The following is a 22983-nucleotide window of genomic DNA, read 5'->3' as shown; positions in this document are numbered from 1 at the left end:
ATTTCTTTCCTTTTTTTCAGATTTATCATTCTCTATCTCTCACCCTCTCCCTCTATCTGTCTATCTCTCTAGATTGGCCATTTGTCTTCCCATCTGATCACTTATCTTGTGCTGGGACCTCAGCTTCAATTGTCCTCTCCACTTTTTTGTGTCCATAATCTCCTAATGAATTTGTCTTAAGTGTAAGTTATGTAGGTTATGTATATGAGCCTTATATCACTATCTAGGACCAAAATCTTGACTTTTGGTGTACAGTACCGTGTTTGTCATAACTTCACAGCAGTAAAATGAGCATGATGTATTGAGCTTGTGATGGAAAGCATAATGTGAAAAACCATCACATTCTCTCTTTCAATCAGTCGTCCCCCTGCATAAAACAACTACACCTGACTTGAGTTACTGCTGAAACCTAGGTGAGGAAGGGGGTATCAAGGCAACGATTCAAGTAGTGTTTTCAAGCTCTACTTGCGCTTCTTTGGGATGTTCTTTCAGGTGGTGAAGGGGAAGAAGACATCGTGATAAGGCAGCAGTATGATTTCTCAGCTCTAGGATGACACCCAACTGCTACAACAGCATCGTAGTTAATATATTTTTAAATTTCCTTTGGTACTTACTGTTTGGTAGTGTTCACCGTCTGGTGGTAGTGCTTTTTTTCTTCTTTTTTTGTATACTGAATCGAGGCTCGTGAAAGAGCTAACATTTATTTCACAAACAAATCAACCAGACAAACAAAGTATATAAAAAGAGGGAGCGGAAGACAAGATGGGGAGAGAAGGGGAAGCACACAAACACAACACCTGAGAGCAGGGAGAAGCACGGGAGGGAGAGGGCCTGGGGGAATGGAGGCGTGGGAAGGGGGGGGGGGGGAGAGGTGTCAAACACAAGGAGACCAAGGACTTCCAGGACAGAAGTTGGTATTTCAAAAAAGTGTAGGATTTGGGGTGAAATTAGCGGGGGTAGAAAAGATCAAGGTTTTGGATGGGGGAAGATAAGAGATGGTGGTGAACAGCTGTTTTAAAGACCTGGGGGGTGGAGTGGGATTGAAGAGAGTGAGGGAGTTTGTTCCAGAGGCAGGAGAAGAGAGGAATGAAGGAGTGAAGGTGAGCAGAAAGTCTTGATTTTGGCAGTTTAACCATAAGAGGGTTGCAGGCAGACTAGGCCTCAGAATACGCGACACGAATTAACCGACGATTTAGTATACATGTATGAAAAATTAACACCGAAAATTTCCGTAAAGACACACTATAAGTACACACACCGAAAGATAGATACAGTCTCGACAAAAACACAATTGTGAAAAATTACTTAAGTTCGCAAACGTGAGCGCACGGGGCAGCTTCGAAAAAACTTGACCTCCAATCTTGCGCATGCGCAAGCTTGCTTGGTAAAGCAGCAATTGTCACCTTTCTAACAACATGCCATGTTCACATCGGAGCTAGGAGAGAAAAAAATCTGTAAAATTAGTGTAACGAATGGTTTTCAGAAGTTCCGAACAACACACGACAATACATTATCAACATAATTGGTATGGTAGTGTGTCGGGTCACGAAAGAGGACTAATGCTAGGAGCACGAGACAATATTGACTATAAGATGACCTTGAGGAAATGCTTTGACTGGAACTATAGTTCAATGTCTTCTGCACTTAAATTATACGGTAATTACAATGCTGAGCGGGTCCTTGACAGTGCTGCAGTGTTTAATGAAAATGCAAATTGGTGTTGAATTTACCATACAGCTCTTTGCGTATTATTCATGACAATGGTGTTAGGCTACCCCGCACTTAATTCTTACCTCTTTAAGGCCCTGCAATCAGGGCGGCCATCATTCACGAGGAGCACATGTAGGTACTAAAATCAGAAAATTTTCAATGAAAGAAACAAGAGAGAGGTAAGATGTTAGGAGCGATAAAGGAGGTTAGAAGAGTGTGGAGAGAATGGGAAGTAGCTTTGGATGATGGAGGAGTAAGGTTCGTTTCAGGGAAGGGATAAAACTTTAGTGAGGCTGGTGGGGCAGGAGGTGGTTAGCTCCTCCCCCCTCTCGACTCAGCTCCCCATCCCGGCTTGAAAAATTTTTTTTAACGAAAAAGTGAATGCACATTTTTCTTGATAATATTTGGATCAACTTAGTGAGGAATTACCAAAAACCAACACGGATACTCATATAAGTTTTCAAAGTGATCCACGCAGAGTCTGCCATTTCTGCACATCTGTAGCATAATGTGATCGTCCATGTTGTGACATAATGTGGTGTATGTGTAATCTATCAGAATAGCAACTGTGAATGGAGTAGTTTATATATATATATAAAATCTCTAGATGGGTGGCAACAAATTCAAATTGATGATAGGGGGGTGGGAGAGGTACAAAGCACATGGACACTGCTGGGACTTCCAGGAAAGAAGTCGGTATTTCAAAGCAGTGGATCTGGTGTGAGTTAACGGGGGTATAAAAGATCAAGGTTTTGGATGGGGGAAGATAAGAGATGGTGGTGAACAGCTGTTTTAAAGACCTGGGGGGAGAAGTGGGATTGAAGAGAGTGAGGGAGTTTCTTCCACAGGTGGGGGAAAAGAGGAATGAAAGAGTGAAGGTGAGCAGAGAGTCTTGATTTTGGCAGTTTCACCAGAAGAGGGTTGCTGGCAGATCTTGTGTGACCTGTAGGAATATTTGAAGAAAGAGCACAGACAGAGCTGGGGAAGCAAGGCTGGATAGGAGTCGGTAGAGGACAGAAAGACCACCCACCTGCCTGTGGTGAGTCAGTGAAAGGCCCTCAGAGTTAGCTTAATCGTGGGAGATTCCAATGATTCTGAAAGCTTTGGTTTCAACAGCGTGAAGCCGAGCTCGGTGTGAGGCAGGAGCACCAGCCCAGAGGGGAGAGCAGTATTCCATCAAGCTGCGGATGAAAGCCTTGTATGTGGAGGAGCTCAGGTGTGTCAAGGAAGGACTTCGCACGACGGAGGATGCCCAGTCGGTGACTGGCATTGGAGACCAGCTTGGAAATGTGGTTTTCCCAGGAAAATTCATGGCAGATTGAGAAAGTAACTGGGAGGGTTGGCCAGAAAGTGTTTTTGAAGAGACATAGTGAGAGTGTGAGATTTTTCAGGATTTAAAGACATGTTCCACTTGTTTGACCAGTTTGTGATTCTGTCCAGGTCTGCAGATAGTGAAGAGGCTGCTGTCTGCCTATCTGCGGGTTGAGATATGGAACGGCATAGGGTGGGGTCATTAGCAAAAAGATAGAGAGGATTTTCCAGAGTCGGAGAGATCATTAATGAAGACCAAAATAGCACCAGGCCAAGAACACTGCCTTGAGTAACTCCAGCATGGACACGAAGAGGGGATGAGAGAATACCATTTAGAGGCATGTGAATTCCATTTAGAGCCATGCAAAGCTGAATATGTGAATTCCATTCACATGTTGAGTACGACAGGAGAGAAAGTCATCGAGCCATGCGTGGAGATTTCCATGGATACCATAGGAGGAGAGTTGGTGAGCAGGGCGGGTGCCAGACCGTATCGAAGGCACATGATATGTCAAGAGAGACAGCTCTAATTTCCCTTTTGGCATTGAGGACCTCCATCCATTGTTGAGACAGCAGAAGCAGCATGTCCAGAGTAGAGTGACCTGGTCTGAAACCAAATTGATGATCAGATATCAAGCCATTGGAGAAGAGGAAGGGTTTGATATCCGAAGCAATGATGGATTCCGTGACTCCTGATAATTGGGAGCAGGCTGATTGGTCTGTAGTTGCAAGGATCTGTTTTTGCACATTTTTGTGAAAAGCGGTAATGTTTGCTGATTTCTGATTGCTAATGTTTGTTGGTAATGTTGTTTTCTGATGTTAGTGGTCGTGAAAGAGACTTATCACTGGGTGCGTTTGTGAACGATTTGAGTTTTGACTCAGAAAATGAATAAAATGGCCAGAAAGCATTTCAGAAGGCAGACAAATACCCTCTGCACAAGATTGGGCTCAAAAAGGAAGAATGAATGAATGATCGTTTTAAGGCCATATTCCCTGCTAGAGCGGGGGTTAGCCTTGCAGGCCCCATGACAATCATGGTTCCCTGTTTGAGGCAATGTTTTATGTCCGGATGGTCTTCCTGATGCCAAACCTTGAGTCGCCTCTTACAATGCACAGGGATACAGTGTACCTATTCTAAATTGGGGTAAACACCGGGATCATTCATTCCAGCAAGCTGGTACTCAATTTCCGTCCTTAGAAGGATGACAGGCTGAGTCAACCTCCCTGGTGTTAGATTCAGCGATCGACCGGGATTTAGATCTCAGTATCCTACGATCCCAAGCCTGCACCCTAACCGCTAAGCCAACACCAGCCTTCTCAAAAAGGAGGAAGGCAGCACACAATTTGCTCTATTTCACCAATGTGGGGGTTGGTGGTCAATTGTACAATCCCGACCCCCTGAGAACGGCTCCCACTTTAGAGAAACATCACACACCGCTCGATAAGCATCAAAACTCATTTTACCCCAGGATCAAACGCAATCAAATGTAGAAGCTAGGGTGTTACCGCCTGGAGAAATTGCGGACCTTTTAATGGAGAGAATAAACTGAAAAAGGGAATACAGAGAAACTCAAACAATAAAATGCTGAGCTCCAAAATTTATTAGCGTTACCAATCAAGGGGTGGTTGAGAGGAGCAAGAAAAGTGTAGGATTGAGGATGAATGGTGAGGAATGATGGAGAAAACCCAAATAAACTAACTACGTTCTCCATTGCAATATACCAGATGCTGTTTCCGAGAGAGTCCATGTTGTACCACATAATGGTGAAATAGAGCTGATTAGGTGTTCCCACCCTCCCCTCTTCTTTTTTGAATCAAATGTTGCACTGTTTGACACATTTAATCAGTATAATTGATGGGTTTTTGTATACATGGTCGAGGCTCATGGAAGTGCTAGAGCAGAGTGGAAGGGTGCAAGAAACCAACCGGCAACTAACACGAAAAGAGGTGACGGAGAAGTCACAATAGCCTGGAAAAAGGCAGTGCTTGGGAATGGGGTATTTTGGGTGTAGATTACACCATGAGTATGGATGGGGGTACTTTAGGTAGTGGTGGACAGCTGTCTTGAAGCTCTGGAGGACGAGATCAGGCGTATTCAGGGTGGTATGGTCGTAGGCAAAAAGCTCTGGAGGGAAGAATGGAATTGAACAGACTAGGGAGGTTGGTTCAACAGGCGAGAGAGAAGAGGAACAAATGAGTGGAGGTGAGCAGCCAGTCTGGATTTTGCGAGTTTATCAAGAAAAGGCTTTCTGGAAGACAACGTGTGATCTGCAGAAATCTGGAAGGGAAAGTGCCAAGGCGGGTAGGGAGTGCAAGACCAAAAAGGAGGCGGTAGAATATCAAAGTGGACACAAACCTGTCTGCGATGTGAGACGAACAGGCCTGGACACTCAGCTTCGTTGCGGGAGATCCCAATGATTTTGAGGGCCTTGCTTTTCAATGACTGTTATTTGGGATCCTCCAAAACATTAAGCCCAATTCTGCGAGATTGTGTCAGCGGACCCTTGGAAGTTCAAGTAGAAGTTTGTCATTATCTTATCTTGACATGAAGCAATTTCAAGTACTACACTACCTCACGACATTGAAAAGTCGGTCTTCAAACAAGGTATTAATTTCAATACATTTCCTGCATTTTCTATTTCCATTTTTAGATAACGTGTTCTTTTCCAGGAATTTGACTCGGGACTTTTTCTCCTATATCATAGTCTTACGTGTCAATATATATTCGACAGCATCAGGATGTACATGCACGGCACTAGTCAGGTTCACTATGTTTTTTTCGTTCAAATTTTTTGGAGATTAGCAAAACTATACATTTTTGGAATATTCAGAGCATGAGGAATCCAAAAATTAATGTTTACATTTGCGTAGACACCTTTGCGAAAATGGCCCTCAGGACAATGATGAAGATCTGTAAAAGCATATTCCTGAACGGTATAGACCTAGTAGATCCTGTGTATAGGACTTGTAGTTCAATCTGATACTACCTATAACTTCCTATAACAACCTATAACTTCAAAGGACTTGCTATTGCGGTCATGTATTATGTAATACAGTTATATCACAAATATAAAGACAATGGTTTTCAATTACCTTTGTTTGTTGCTTTTCTATAATCCTGAGCACTATTTTGAGGCCTTTATTGGATTCCTTGACCCAGAAAACATAGGATTAGCATATTTAATTAAGTCTCTAGGTTGACTAGAAGCCGAGATCGCGCAAAATATTTATTTTATGGCGGCCATTTTGGAAATCCAAAATGGCGGCCATGCAGGTGTCTGCAAATGGCAACATTGATTTTCGGATTCTCCATGCTCTGATGATTCCAAAAATGTACAGGTTTGCTAATCTCCCAAAATTTTGAACGAAATAATTATATTTGTTAACATAGTGAACCCGACTATACGTTGAGTACTTCACTTTCACTTTATTGTTCACTCCAGGAGTGATGAGTTGTGTATTGGAGATCTCTTACGAGGCGTCAACGGAATCAGACTCTCCAGGCTTCAGCATGATGAGATCGTGAGCCTTCTTAGCAATGTGGGCAAGCGTGCCGTGCTTGATGTGGAGTACTTGTTACCTGCACTACGTGAGTTTGTGCCATCCCTTCCCGTCATCATCCCAGCACCCCTTTCCGACTAGTACGACAGATAGGTGAAATATTTGGGAGAATTGTGACTTTGATGATACAAGCACGAGAGTTGGCACACAGTTGGAGTATGCCTTATGGAAGATATTTGGCTATAGGGCCATCGCAGATTTGTCCTGTGACAACAATGGCGGCCATTTTTCAAAATGGCCTCCATTGCTTGTTATTTTGCATATATTTGGTACATTACTGTGTATAAACTGTTGTTGTAGTCATACAAGCTTGACATTTGGCACATAATTAAAGACCCCTATCTATAGGGTTATCATATATTTGTCCTGTGACAACAATGTTTTTAAAATGGCCGCCATTTATATGGTATATTATGGTATATGGTATATTATGGTATGTGGTATATGGTATATTAATTTGTATAAACTGCTGTTTGAATCATACAAGCATGGTATTTGGTACACAGTTAAATATTCTGACTATTAGAGTCATCACAGATGTGTCCAATAAAAATGGCGCCCAATTTTTAGTACGGCAGATAGGTGAAATATTTGGGAGAATTGCGCCTTTGGTGATACAAGCACGAGAGTTGGCACACAGTTAGAGTATGCCCTAAGGAAGATATTTGGCTATAGGGCCATCGCAGATTTGTCCTGTGACAACAATGGCGGCCATTTTTCAAAAAAGGACAAATCTGCGATGGCCCTATAGCCAAATATCTTTCTTCGGACATACTCCGACTGTGTGCCAAATGCCACGCTTGTATCGTCAAAGGCACAATTCCTGCACCTATCTGCCGTACTACGACCCGTCTCCCACCACCTCGACTTCCGTCTTGCTTCCCTGCACACCCCAATTCATTTTCTTTTACAGCATCTTCATTCCATATTTATTTCCCTCGTGGAACACACGTACTATTATTGATCGGTCTTGTCCCCGTTTCGTGTGACAAAACTCGCACCCACATATTTTCAGTTATCAACAATGCCCGTCTGTGTTGGCAGCTGATGGTAACACCATTACCAAAACTCTGGAGGTTTCCCTGCAAAAGGAAGTCAACAGCTTTGGGTTCATTCTCAGAGGTATGAAGGGAAAATGCATTCATCACTCGGTGTGACATTTGTACTTAACAACATGCAGTGGCTGTCGGGGGTAAAGTGACTAACCTTGTCGTTTTCAGAGACAACAGACTACCAGTGACCGACCTAGTCGATGTGAAGGCTAATGTTGGTCTGTGTTGGAGGACATAACAATGGATTATATCAACGCGAACTTGGTTAGAGTATGTTTACAGCAATGGAAATGAGATGTGGCGGACATTTTGTGTAAGTGGAAGGTGTGAGAAGAGCGTTTGCTTTGACGAATGGCTTGAAATGGCATGAAATGGCAGCCACAACTCATTTCCCATTGCGGTGAACGTACTCTCACCAACCTTTACTTGGTACAACTAGAACGGCACTCGGGAGAGAGCAAACCTCCGCCAGGCTGAACACTTCATGTTTTGTATCCCACTGATAGACCGGATCTGGATTCGGACCTGAACCAAAATCTGATCGGCTTGTTCTTATCACCTAACCAACTCGTCCACCAAGTTTAGTCATAAATCGTCCATAGCATTTAAAAATATATATATATCATGTTATTTATCGCTTTTCAACCGATCTGTCAATGGTGAAGAATCACTCGAAAAAAAAAAAAAAATTCTCGTAAAAAAAACTTTTTGAGATATCTTGCTGATAGATCTATACAAACAGACAGACAGACAGGGGTGAAAACATAACCTCCATCCACCTTCGGTGGCAGAGGTAATAACTTGCTTACTTACATTGTCGTTATCAATTCCACATCTGGAGCAATGCTTAATCTCAAAACGTCCCCCACGCAGCGGGAGACGTGTGTGTGTGTGTGTGTGTGTGTGTGTGTGTGTGTGTGTGTGTGTGTGTGTGTGTGTGTGTGTGTGTGTGTGTGTGTGTGTCCTGAAAGGATCGAAACCTTGAGGAGGAACGGTGCCCAGCTGATGATCCATGCAGTTGGGAAACGAGTCAATTGCTTACAGGTTAAGGCTCTTGCTTTAGGTAGAGGAACTATGTTTTGAGGTTTACAATTTAAATAAAGTTGAATATGGGATGTTGTAAAATTAACATCATTTACAACAATACTTTAAATTATTTAAGTTTAGGAACAACCGATACTGTACAATTAATTAAGTGTGTGTGTGTGTGTGTGTGTGTGTGTGTGTGTGTGTGTGTGTGTGTGTGTGTGTGTGTGTGTGTGTGTGTGTGTGTGTGTGTATGTGAATGAAAGAGAGGGATAGAATTGTGAGGAACAGAAATGAAAAAACGAGATGTGTGTGTGTGTGTGTGTGTGTGTGTGTGTGTGTGTGTGTGTGTGTGTGTGTGTGTGTGTGTATATGTGAATGAAAGAGAGGGATAGAATTGTGAGGAACAGAAATGAAAAAACGAGATGTGTGTGTGTGTGTGTGTGTGTGTGTGTGTGTGTGTGTGTGTGTGTGTGTGTGTATATGTGAATGAAAGAGAGGGATAGAATTGTGAGGAACAGAAATGAAAAAACGAGATGTGTGTGTGTGTGTGTGTGTGTGTGTGTGTGTGTGTGTGTGTGTGTGTGTGTGTGTGTGTGTGTCCCCAGGCCATAAGATTTTTACCATTTGAGACTTTGTCATATTTTCAACACATTCTTATTTTAAGAACTAGCGTGACTCGGTGCGCTCCGCGCGCCTCAACACACGTCGTTTCAGAGGGAGAGGCATCTTTGACCATTTTGGTACCTTTTGGGTCTTTGGGGTCTTTTGGGTCTTCAGGTGATTTTGGGTCTTCGGGACCATTTGGGTCTTCAGGGTATTTTGGGTCTTCCGGGTCTTCTGGGTGTTTTAGGGCTTCAGGGTATTTTGTGTCTTTTGGGTCTTCAGGGTCTTTAAGGATCTTTGGGGTCTTCAAGGTGTTTTGGGTCTTCAGGGTTCTTGGTGGTCTTAAGGGTCTTGGGAGAATTAAAGGGTCGTCAAAGGTCTAAGGGGTCTCAGCAGTCTAAACGTAATTAAGAAGGTGTCAATTTAATTTGAAGAAGAAGAAGTTTTCCTCGCATATAAACATAACGACATTAACGACATAACCATATACGTTTGCACTATTATAATAAAGTTTGGAGAACACTAATGAATAAAATTTACATGTTTTTAGGTCACTGGACTTATTAGTGTGAGCTTATGCGATTGAGCAGTGTCCTTAAGTAAGTCTGTCAGTCTGTAAACACGTCAGTCATTATCGCTTGAACCAAACACACGATTTTGATGAAATTTGGCCACAAGCTTCAACCCCCGTGATGTACCGAAGTTTGTTCACGGCATTAAAAAACATCAGGGTCTAAGCGGGTCTGCAGGGGGGGGGGGGGGGGGGGTTGACCCCTCCAAAATAGGAATTTGCTCTCTTCCGAAACTACACACACAATTTTGATTAAACCTATCCACAACCTTCATCACCCGTGATGGACTAAAGTTTGTTCACGGAATTAAAAAAAAGAATGGGACCACTGGACCTATAGCTTATCTGGGCCCTGGCCTGATGTTGTAACCCAAATTTGGTAGCATTCTGACTGGTGGATCTGGAGAAAAAGGTTTTTGAGAGAATTTACTAAGTCGGTCATTTTGACACACTTATGGTCATGTGAGTGGAAAGAGCTTTGCAATCCCCGTTACCAGTCAGGAGCGGAACCTTGCTGCCAAATTTCAGCCGGTTCGGTCCAATGGTTTGGCCGGAAAAGTCCAAAATATGACTGACGGACAGTGCACGATGACAAAACTTTACCTGGAATTTAAATTCCAGATAAGCTAAAAATCAGGGTAATGGGTCTACGGGTGGTCTTCACCCACCAAAATAGGTTTGTGCTTTCTTCTCTGAAACTACAAACACAATTTCGATGAAACTTAACCACAACCTTTATCACCCATGATGTACTATTAAGTTTGTTCAGGGCATTAAAATATCAGGGGTTTGCCCCCCAAAACAGGTATTTACTTTCTTCTCTGTTATATATTTTGTGGGTCATCCACACCTACCAGTGGTACCCTGGTTCTACCAGGTGAGCCTACGGGCATTGCCCCCCCCTTTTTTTCTTTTTTAGCTGTTGTTTTCGCGAAGTTTAGTACGTCCAGTACAAAAGCTTTGCATTTTTGGGATGCTTTCTGGTTTTAATCTTTGTATTCTTACTTTGGTGTTGTTGTTCCTTTTCCTATGTTTCTAGAATCTAGAAGAAGAAACAAAATAATACCTTAGCATCTGCTTCCCATCGCATGGCAGCATTAACAGGTGTATATGGAAAGATATATAATTATGCGAACACTTTGTGAAGATGAAGATAGACCTATACAGTTTGAAGATGTCAACATGGTTTGAATGGGTGATGCTGTGCAGTGACACGTCGGTCAGTGCTGATGTGAATAAGTGTGGCTTGATGTTGTCACGTAGTCTAGTTCATGGTGTACACGGCTACTGAGATGGAATGACGCAGTTTCAACCAGGTTCGGTGGCATAACCGTCACAGCGTCCGCTCCGAATCTGGGAAGGCAGAGGTTCGCAACTCGGCCGAGTCACACCAAAGACTTTTAAAATGTTACATGCTGCTTCCTTGCTTTGGCAAAGGATCGAGCACAGACATACAACCACAGGTTGGCAGACATTGCACATGTTGCATAGGCCTTATGGCCTCCTGAATTTTATTTAGTTGTAAGGGAACTCATATAATAAATAAACTAGAACAATGCAACCGTGTCGCCAATATGCCTCCGCATAGTCCCACAACGGGTAGATGCCCTCGTTCACTGTCCTAAAAATAAACAAGTTCGAACTAAATCCCTTCAGCTGTTTTCAAGTATCACATTTTCACCAGCCATGACAGGTTTCACATCGATCGGTGAAGCAGTTTCAGATAAGGGATTTTTTTAAATGTTGGCTTTCAAGCTAATATGGCTGCCATACCACATGACATATGACCTTAAAAATGTATACTCTGCATATGTATGGGTAGGGCATCAAGGCTGTGAAGTTTCACGTTGATCGGATAAGGTTCGTTTTTCTATCGAAGATGGCTGCCAAACCACGTGACCTACGACATCATCATTTTCAAATTACATGCAACAATGGTGCTAGATTATATTTGTAAAATTTGGCATCGATAGGGTAAGCAGTTTCAGAGATATAATTATTTAATATTTTCCTTCAATCCAATATGGCCACCACACCATATGACCAATGATGTTTTCGTAATCATCTTTTAATCGCCATGCCTAGTCAATGACACACGTAAAGTTTCGAGTCAATCGATTTGGTGGTTTGGAAGAAGATGTTTTTTAAAGGTTTTAGGTTAACTCCAATATGGCTGCCAAACCATCTGACATATGATGTCATAAATTTAATATTTCAATACAAATGGGTCATAGATCATGTCCATGCAATTTTAGATTTTTAGGATAAGGAATTCGATTAAAACATTTTTGGCTAGTATACCACTTCACCTATGATGCCATTATTATCATGCTTTTGTTCCCCATTGGGAGTACTTCACAATGTGCCAAGTTTCAAATTTTTCCATTCAGCGGTTTCCGAGAAATAATTTTTTAATTAATAAATTTTTTTTTTGTTTTGTATCCTGAATCGAGGCTCGTGAAAGAGCTAACATTTACTTCACAAGCAAATCAACCAGACAAACAAAATATATAAAAAGAGGGAGCGGAAGACAAGATGGGGAGAGAAGGGGAAGCACACAAACACAACATTTGAGAGCAGGGAGATGTGTGGAAGGGAGAGGGCTCGGGGGGAGGAGGCGTGGGGAGGGAGAAGTATAAAACACAAGGACACCAAGGACTTCCAGGACAGAAGTTGGTATTTCAAAAAAGTGGAATTGGGGTGAAATTAGCGGGGGTAGAAAAGATCAAGGTTTTGGATGGGGGAAGATAAGAGATCTTGCTTTTAATCCAAGATGGCTGCCATACCACGTGACCTATGCCATCACAATTATCATTAAAACATTCTGCATAGGTGTCACTCCGACCCTGAAAGTTTCGTCTCATTCGGACATATGGTTGTCGAGAAAACCACGTTTTAGCCCGTCCGGACGGACGGACCGACAACCCGAAAACATAATGCCTCCGGCCACCTTCGGGGGCGGAGGCATAAAAAATACGCGCAGGTCCCACAATCATGGAAGTCATTTATCCTATCTTGTTGTCAGCCCTAGAGCTTGAATAAGAGGCTGGGGGAACATGTAGGTGAAACGTGAAAGCCTCCCTTGAAGCTCACTTTATTTGAAGTGTGCTCCAAGCCTGCAGAGAGCATATATCAATTTTCCCCACCCCAGGAGATTGAGTGTGAGTGGCGCCACTTCCATTTTGGTGCTTTTTAGCTCGCACCAGTGTATAGTTTTGTTTTTTTCCTCACAAGCAATAGCATTTCTTTGTTTTCCTTTGCATAAATTCACAGAAGGCCCCATTCATAGCCCGAGGTTAAATAGCTGTAACCAAATGTTATTCTGTGATGCTGCCTTTAAAAAGAGGGGAATGTGGGAAAGAAGGAAATCGAAGAATAAATAGATGTTTCGTACTACAGAACTATAAATATACAAGAAAACAAACACGACATTCTTCAACTAGAACGCCACTCAGTAGAGCGCATACTCCCGCCGTGTGTGGCCGCTGCTGAGCCCGATCTTCCAATGGTAAAAAATCCTTCAAAAAATTCCTGGATCCGGAATAATATCCTGAGCTTCACCAAAAACTAATCAATTCTTCCTTATCCCAAGGGCAATCATCCCACCAACTTTCATCCGTTCAGAACTTTTCCAGATATCTTGTTCACCCACACGAACACACAAACACACACATGGACGGACACGATCGAATGCATTACTCCCTCGCGGGAGTAATAAACCTGAAGCTTTTCGTGCTCTACTCTTCAAGGCGATTCACAGCAAAGAGACTGAAAGAGATGAGAACTAGTGCATTTATAAGCATGTCTAAGTAACCGCGACACCGATTGGTTCTTCAGTCATGACGTCATTGGTGTTCTGAATGCCCATTGGTTGACTCTGTCACCACTGAGTCACCACTGAGTCAACAGCTGTTCATCTGTTCACCACCATCTCTTATCTTCCCCCATCCAAAACCTTGATCTTTTCTACCCCCGCTAATTCACCCCAGATCCACTTTTTTGAAATTCCAACTTCTTTCATGGAAGTCCTTGCAGTGTCCATATGTTTTATACCTCTCCCACCCCCCCCCCCCCCAAGCCCTCTCCCTCCCACAGTTCTCTCGATGTCCCTGCTCTCAAATGTTGTGTTTGTGTCCTTCCCCTTCTCTCCCCATCTCGTCTACCGCTCCCCTTATTTTGTGTTTTTTGTGTCAGTTTGACTTTTTGTGTGATTAATGTTAGCTCTTTCACGAGCCTCGATCTTGTATACCAAAAAAAAAAAAACTGCCCCCGGCTCCGATTGGCTGGAGCGGAGGCGTCGGCGATGACGCATCATCTGCAACATTACCTTGGAGTGTTTCATTTAACTTTCTTTGAGAAATCTGTTGTCGGGTTTGTTATCGCCATCACTTGTTCTTGCAATAGCCTATACATTAAGGAATTCTCAATTCTAGTATCCATACATAAGCAGTTCCATCTACCATATAAAACACAATACCAGTTTGTGTGTTTGTACAGATGTCTGTCCCCCTTCATAGGTTTTAAAGGCCAATCTTTTAACTCAAAGGTGTGTTCACTACGTGGTCTATTTATGAGAACAAAACAAATTCGAAAAACATTTTCCATAAAGGAATAATTATGTATCTTCTATTGGAAATGTAGACGGTGGCGTGCAAACAAAGCCTCAAGGGTGGTGTACAGAAATGTTTTTTTGTTTTTAAAAAATAACAATAAATAGAAGGCGCAGGGAGGTGAAATTCACTGCACATTATGTGCAAAGTGCGCAGAACAAAACGAGTGTGCATTTGCGTCCATAGGATGTCTAATAAATAAAAATATAAGCATACCTGACACTAGGCCGAGGCTTCAGACTTTGGCTCGCTCACAAGGCTGCACCATCGAATAAACTGTTGCAACCCATCATATTTGATGGGCTTTTATTAGTGTTTCAATAACTCTTGCTTGTTTAGGGGAGATGCCGGTAAACCCCAACATGCCTCTTCCTCTCATTCGTCTTCATTTTCTGCTTCGTTATGGTCACAATGATTCCCACGTTCTTGTGGGTTTGGCTGGGGGTGGGCTTTGCCCAAGTCCTTCACGAGCTGGCTGGCCAGGCCTCTGACGTTCCACTAAATTAGGGCAGGAATTTATAATTTGTTTATGGTGCCGGCGATAGCTCGCTTACTCTTGGGATCTTCAACGGTCCCCAAACAAATGCCAGCAGATGGGACAGCAGTTTAACGTCCATCCGAGGGACGCGTCATCACAATGATGAATCACGTGGCCGCGAAACAGCCGGAGGACGGTTTATAGCTAGGTTGAGATTCAAACCCAGGTTAGACAGCTCAGAGCGAGTGTAAACCTTGTCATACCCTTTAATGGAAGCACTGGCGCTGAGATAGAAAATGCAGAAATTAATCTGCTGAGCTTGTCGCTGCTGACAAGGTGTTGAGATTTTAAGCTGCTGATCGTTCGTGAGCTGCAGAAGCATGTATGTTGGACGGTTGTTACCCAAGGCGTTTGTTTCATGATATTGTGTCTAAAAATCCTGTGCCGTTTCGTTTAGAAGAAGAAATACATGTGTATATATATATATATATATATATTATTTTAAAGAATTTATTTCAAAAATTTATTCGGCGCCTCTGTTTCATTCGGTGTGATAGCTTGCAACTTTTCAAAAATGCAAGCATTCAAAAATGCTTACAACTTTTCTTTTTTCACATAATATTTTCATTGTTTCTTCACTTGTTTTATAATTACGTTGTACCATCGCTTGGAACCTTTCCAATAAAGTAATCACTCCAAAAAGCATTTAATATTTGGATAATGTAATTCTTTTGTTACCTCCACCTGTTACCTCCACTCCACCTAAAGGTGGTTACCTCCAGTACTGAAGGTAGCGGTGGTTTGTATGCAGCCTGTGGCTGCCTGGCTGCATCATTTTCTGGGGGCATGGCTTTTCCACTGATGCAGTGCCCCCCCCCCCCCCCCTCATTGTAAGCAGCCTGTGGCAGCTTGGCTGCATCATTTTCTGGGGGCATGGCTGTTCCACTGATGCAGTACCCCCCCCCCCCCTCATTGTGAGCAGCCTGTGGCTGCTTGGCAGCATCATTTTCTGGGGGCATGGCTGTTCCACTGATGCAGTGTCCCCACCCCCCCCCCCCCCCATCATTGTAAGCAGCCTGTGGCTGCTTGGCAGCATCATTTTCTGGGGGCATGGCTGTTCCACTGATGCAGTGTCCCCCCCCCCCCCCCCCCATCATTGTAAGCAGCCTGTGGCTGCTTGGCTGCATCATTTTCTGGGGGCATGGCTGTTCCACTGATGCAGTGCCCCCCCCCCCAGCCCCCCGCCCTCATTGTAAGCTGGTGCTCATTTTGCCGACCTCAGAGGGATGACAGGCTGAATCAACCCACCTCGTGTTAATTTAACGACCTGACGGAGCTCAAACTCAGGACCCTAAGATCTCAAGCCAGCCACCTTAACCGTTAAGCCAACACGAGGCTTCCACTGAAGGTGGATACAGGTTATGTTTTTACCCCTGTCTGTCTGTCTGTCTGTCTGTCTGTCTGTCTGTCTGTGAACAAGATATCTCAAAAATTTGTGCATGGATTCGGACGGAACTTGGTGGACTGGTTGGATATGTGACACGGACTAATTGATTACACTTTGGTGAAGATCAGAATCTCGATCCGGATACCGGAATTTTTCATATTTTTAAGTGATTTCTTCACAATGAGAAATGAGGCCAAAAACGATATATAGCATGATATTTTAAAAAAGTTGTGGACGGCTTGTAACAAAACGAGGTGAATGAGTTTGTTAGACAACAAGAACAAGCCGATTAGATTTTGGTTCAGGTCCGAATCCAGATCTGGTCTATCGGTGGGATACAAAACATGAACTGTTCAGCCTGGTGGAGGTATGCTCTCTACCGAGTGTTGATTTCATTACCCCCGTGCGCACGAAGCAAAAAGCGGGGTTAAGCAATTGTCACGTACGTGTCTGCATTTTGTTAGGAGCGTACACCGAAAACCGTTCAATGGAGGAAATTGAAACCTCACCACATGTTTCATGACCATTTGATATCATGCATATTTAAATTATAAATTATATATCATAAAAATTAGAATCATTGTAATCGCCTCAACCTTTATTGTGCTCGGCTGGTGAAAAATATTGAAGAAGTACAATTTGGCATTTTAACGATCTCCCGATTTATACGTTAGCGATTTATACTGATGTCTTTATTAGCCTTGGTAGTTATGATAACATTCGAGAACGAGAATAAAAGCTGCTTCCTAAAGGCTTTATTAATATACTCCACAGCAGACTTTTCAAAGTATAATTTGTACAGTTTATCCCAGAAGTGCAGATAGATTTAATTACAAATTTGCACCTCTATTAAAAAAAAAAAACAGAAGAGATGGTTCACATTAAGTCCTCTAGACTGCGTGGGGTAAGTATTTTATAAATACAATCTAGTTTGTAAGTGTGCTTAAAGGTCTCCTTTAAATATTGTGCTGGTCATTTAAATTGCATGTTTGCTTTATGTGCCACCACTGGTGGTGTTGATATCTATTTTATAATGTCAAATGGTGATTGTAAAGTCTCCCCTTTCATCAATAATTATACCTAATCCAGTATGCACATTATATCTGTAGTGTGTTTAGGTAACAAGCTGCTAGCTAGCGCTTGCCAAGCCAGCTGTTCCTTATGAATGGTTTTGAATAGATTGCGTGCTTGAGTGCTTAAGCTGCTTGGTTGTGGCTTAAGCACTCAAGCACCGTTTATACTATAACATTATACTGTATCAGTGAGATTGACACGAATAAGAACTCAACTCCCTTGTAATAAGAGTTGCAATGCACACCAAAACTCACAAGGGAAAAGATCCGTCATTCAGTGAAACTGATGTAAATACAATAACTCTAACCTGCTGATAATAAAAAAATAAAAAATAATAAAAAAATAAGCGTTCCCTTCCAAGGAACTTCACCTCAAGAGGCCATAAAGCCCAGCAATCCTGTGTAATGGTTGCCAACCTATGGTTGTTTGTCCGTGCTCTATCCTTTTAATTGCGGTGTCAAGCAAGGAGGCGGCACGTAACATTTTAAAGTTTTTGGTACAACTCGGCCGGGGTTCAAGCCACCGACCTCCCAGATTCATACCAGACACTCTAACCATTACACCGATTCTGGTATATGTACTAACAGATATGTGGAGCCATTTCCATAAAATCATTCTTCTTTATAGGGTAAGGACAGGTAAGGGCAACTGTTGAATTTACACAGATTTCGTTGTTGTTCCACAAAAAACCGGTGGTACTCGTATATACAGACTTGGCATTTAATATGGAATATTTTTTTTTTCTTGACTTGGGTTTACTTTCTGAACTCAGTATATCAATCTGGTGAGTTTCTTTTACCCTTCGGTGATGTCTTTGTTGAAAGAACCATATCACTGATTGTCTTTCGCAGCAAGAAGTCAATAACAGGATTATATCACAGGTGGCGTGACAAAATGTAAGGACAGGTACATTTGACGATTGGCTTCACAAACGGGTATACAAGGGTTGTTGCGTTCTGTATTAGTGGAAAACAACTGCTGCACGTCTACAAAAGTTATTGCCGCTTCCTCTGGAGATGGTCCGTCAACTTGACAATGCTGTTTGTCATGGAGTGGTGGCTTTACGAAATTCTGGCATGAAACAGCGTGCTATTGCTCGGCAGTATGGCATCACTCAAGGTCAGGTGTCAAAGATCCTGAAACGAAATGCTCAGAGGGGTGTCCCTACTCCAATACCGAGGCCAGGACGTCCACGCAGAACCACAAGGAGAGATGATCGCCAGCTGCACCGGTTAGTCCGCAATGGCCGTACCAAATCAGCTAATCGCCTTAGGGCTGAGTGGCAGCAACTGACAAATGTGCCTGTATCCAGAAGGCTAGTCAACCAACGACTGGTTCAAGCAGGCTATCGTGGCAGGCGTCCCCTGAGAAAGCCACGCCTGACCAGACAACACAGCCAGCGCCGATTGCAGTGGGCCAGAGAGAACCGTCAATGGCAGGCAGGACACTGGAATCACATGACCTTCAGTGACGAGTCTAGATTTCTGGTCTATTGTCAAGATGGCCACGTCCGAGTGCGCAGACAAGTGCATGAAGCCCACAACGAAGATTGTATAGTGCCAAGAGTCCACGCTGGAGGTGGTGGGGTGACCGTTTGGGCTGCTTTTCATGCAGGGGGCAAAACTGACCTGGTTGTTCTGAATGGAAACCTGAACCAGTTCAAGTACAGGGTCATTCTGGAAGAAACATTGCTTCCATTTGCTCGTGCAGCCTTTCGAGGAAACTTTGTCTTCCAAGATGACAATGCACGGCCTCATCGTGCTCGCATGATCCAACACTTTCTTGCTGACCGTGGTGTAGAGCATATGGAGTGGCCTGCCATGTCCCCGGATATGAATCCGATAGAAAACTTGTGGGCAGAATTAACGCGTCAAATCGACAACTTGGACCAGCAGCCCACCACTGTGCATGAATTGCAGCAGACTATTGTCACTGCATGGCAAGCGATTCCTGTCCAAACCTTGGCAAATCTCGTGAATAGCATGCCTCGACGTGTACGTGCTCTCCTGAATGCTCGGGGGGGTCACACGAAATACTGAACTGTAATTTTACTGTCCGTAATCCCAGTCATAATTTAGCTTTTGTTTTTGTTGAAATTTTTTTTGGCTAATGTGCAAAATAAAGAGATACTTCTGGAAAACGTACAGAAGTTTAACACAGTACTGTCCGTGAATTGAGTTCGATATCAGTTTACATCACTTTCAAGGATCAATTTATTTGCTTCGAAATGTCAAATGTGGTTTTTGTTTCTTTTAAAGGTCACATGAACAAAATCTAGAATAATTTCAACATAATTCCAATGAACTTTTGGTTCTAAGTCATCTTGAAAAGTAAGTTCACCCCCACAAAAAAAATATTCCATATTAAATGCCAAGTCTGTAGTTGAGAAGATTCTAAGTCAAAATGAATGTCCCACTAACTATTGTTGGTAATCTAAAGATAATATCGTGTTCCTGGTAATTAAAATCTGTCTAAGGGACGAATAGCCGAACAAGCCGTTACTCTGAGGCGTTCACTTCAAAAAAATACAGCAGAGTTAATATGCGTGGGGGAGCAAGAGGGAGGGGAAAACCAGAGCCTTACCTTCTCAGACTCCAACGGCAGTCTTCACCCTGTAATAAATAAACTCGCACGAAACAGAATTAAAATATACAAAAATAAACAGGTTTATTAAAGAAAATAAATGCCAGCAAACAAAGAAAATGCATGATGAACTAAATTCCTAATTTGGAGCGCTCCCACAAACAGACTCGTATACAGACAATGGGATAAAATAACTGGAAAACAAATGTGTAATTTATGTTGGGGAGTCGACTCAAATTGGCTGGTGGGGTCTCTTCAGCAATCGTGGAAATCGTCCGGGGCCTTGGCGGGAACCGCACGCTCGTTGGCTTCAGAACCAGGCCTCAGCATGCCTTTCGGCGTGGCGCAGGCCTTTGTCCGCGGTCTGTGTGCAACACAAGCCGGCAATGTCCGTTCTCATGAACTCTGCACAGGAACCGCAGCTCTCCGTTCTGCAGCTCTGCCTCTTCACAACCACTAGCAAGATCTCGGAACACGGCCGTCACGATGGTTTCCAAATCAGAAGGGGCGAGACGATGACTGCACACAATCGACCGCTGTGGCATCCAGTACGAAAAAGCCCATGAGGACCATGACCGTTCACGATCGTCTCCAGAACGAGAAGGCACAAGAGAGGGAAATGTCTGTAACAGCGTTCTGAACTCCCCATGCGTAAGAGCCCCAAAATGTTGGGAACACAGTCTTTTGTTGCTCTGGTGCTGATGTCATCTTAACACGTCTCCGTCCCGACCCTATCAGTGGGTTCCATTTTTCCCGTCCTTTCTGTCAATCAAACCCAGCCCAATCATGGCTCCTCGGGGGTGTGGCTGTCTTTGTGGTGATGTAGCGGCTGCAGCGCCAGCGGTATTGTTCGATTCCTGATTTCCGGTTAGCTTTTAAATTAGTGAGCTTAATTAGGGTGTCGATTGCGTGGCTTGGCTATGTCTACTACTGTGCCAAAAGGGACATAGGAATAAAGTACAGAGGTAACGACATACAGGGGATAAATTACCCCCACGCCTCGTAATGGGGATGAAGATACACTTAATCCGAAAACACAGTCCACCGGATCCCTATTTAGAGTACATTGAAGTGGTTCTTCTTCTTCGCGACAGTCAGAGCGCACTAATCTATACATTCTACCTGGTTCTAAGTTAATCATTGTCTACCCCCTCCAAACGTAACAATACTCAGTACCTGAACCTTGCCTGTTGCACAATATACTAGTTTGCGGTGCCTTCATTTTAATTATGATTTTTATTTTTATTATCTCATGGTGATTGTGCAATAATTGGAGTTCCATGCTTTGCACACTCATGATATGCACGGTTTTTGTTATCGTTGTTGATTTCTGCAGGAGGCTTCCACCCTGACAGCTGCAAAAGTCGTCATCTTGTCATTGTTCATATACGTCCAGGAGGACCCACAGACAGGTTTTTCTTTCCCTTTTGTCTGTCACCGCTACTAACAACAAATACACCATTGACAATTCTTTATAATATCATTCACGCACGAGTCTTTGGCCTTGTTATAAGCTATGTAGAATGTGATTGCCTATAGTAGTCCAGCTGCAGCTTGTATAGTTTCTTGTTACTTGCAAAATCAAAGATTTTTGCAAGTATATTGGTTGGTCTTGTGCATTATTCTGTCTGTTTGTCTATTTGAATGTCTGTCAATTGCCTACAGATCACAATTTTAAACCAATCTTCACGAAACTTCAACAGATCGAAGAGTTTGTCATAAGGAAGAAGCCTATTGATTTTGAGGCCCAAGGTCAAATTTCCGTCGAATTTCTAAAATAGTCATATTTCATCCGATTGACTTGAAAATTGAACAGCATTTGCATGTTGTCACTAAATTGGGAAACCAACTATTTAAGGTCAAAAGGTCAAAGGTCAACTCAAGGTCAAACTGTTAATAACATCAATCTTCAACTGAAAAATCATCATTTTGAATCCGATTGACCCGAGCTTTGATTAAGATCGTCAATTTCAATTATTTATGAAATGGACAATTTGATGCATCCATGGCAACCTTTTTGGGGAGTGGTGGATTTTGCAAGTATCGTGTTCTGTATGATGCCTTCTTGTTTGTTTATTGTTGTTGTTGTTGTTCTTTTCCTGTGATTTAATTGGCTCACAGAGAAGCTTTTGTGTGTATTGCATGAAGGACGAGGACATTACCAGACGTCAGTGTACTTTTCTCTGAATGATGGGTGTATAACCTATAAGTAGGCATTGAATAACTCAGGAGAGCATTTCATCATTCTATATGTCATTCCCATCTGAGCATGTCTCTCAGGATGCTGAAAATAATCGGTTCAAAAACCAATTGGGACTGTATGTCCATTATATGTCCATTATCTTTTCAACGAGCGTCCCCCTAATCCATGCAAATTGTTACTTGATTTCCTTGAATTCCAAACTGATGTCTCCTTTCCTTATCCTGCATGCGGTGTGTGTGCAACCTCCTCCACAATCGGATTCAGCATCGGTGGTCAAATCTGACGATAGGTTCTATCAATTAACAGTTGATAAAGACAACCATCGTGGGAAGAAAAGCGAAGCTGACCCTTCATCAGAGCAAAAGATCTCTGTTGCTCCGACGAAGCGTTAACGCCATGACAGCTTTACTTTGCTTCCCATGGTGGTTACCACACCGCTGTAAACTGCTCAGGTGACCACACATATTCCTCCTCTATGTACGTTGGGAAATTGTCAAATGTATTTGGGTCGTGTACGTTACAAGTCGGAGGTGTTCACTTTGCAACTTTTTTTGGAAAGTAACTTTTCCACACAGTCGTATCGAGTAAATGACCTCACAGAGTTAGACTATTTGCAGCCTCTTCTCCTGGGGCCATAGTTTGAACATGTCTCTTTTACACTTACTCATTGCAATGGGAAACTGGTACAAGGTTATTGTCAGTTTTCCTCTTCTTCTAAAATTACCTTGGCCTGAAAAATAACTCCGAGGCT

At 42.9% G+C, this 22983-nt stretch overlaps 1 protein-coding gene across 1 annotated transcript in view; it reads left to right on the top strand.

Annotated features, from left to right (window-relative positions):
• LOC137436513 (glutamate receptor-interacting protein 2) overlaps positions 1–22983 on the top strand; it is a 535867-nt gene that overhangs the window by 16827 nt on the left and 496057 nt on the right. The window contains exons 4-6 of the mRNA XM_068130374.2: positions 6465–6610; positions 7627–7704; positions 21366–21441. Coding sequence (XP_067986475.2) covers positions 6465–6610; positions 7627–7704; positions 21366–21441 — 300 coding nt within the window. The remainder of the gene's footprint in view (positions 1–6464; positions 6611–7626; positions 7705–21365; positions 21442–22983) is intronic.

This window comes from Myxine glutinosa, chromosome 11 (genome assembly GCF_964187855.1).
Source record: "Myxine glutinosa chromosome 11, kmMyxGlut1.1, whole genome shotgun sequence".
NCBI lineage: Eukaryota > Metazoa > Chordata > Myxini > Myxiniformes > Myxinidae > Myxine > Myxine glutinosa.
This window is presented reverse-complemented; position numbering and strand designations above follow the sequence as displayed.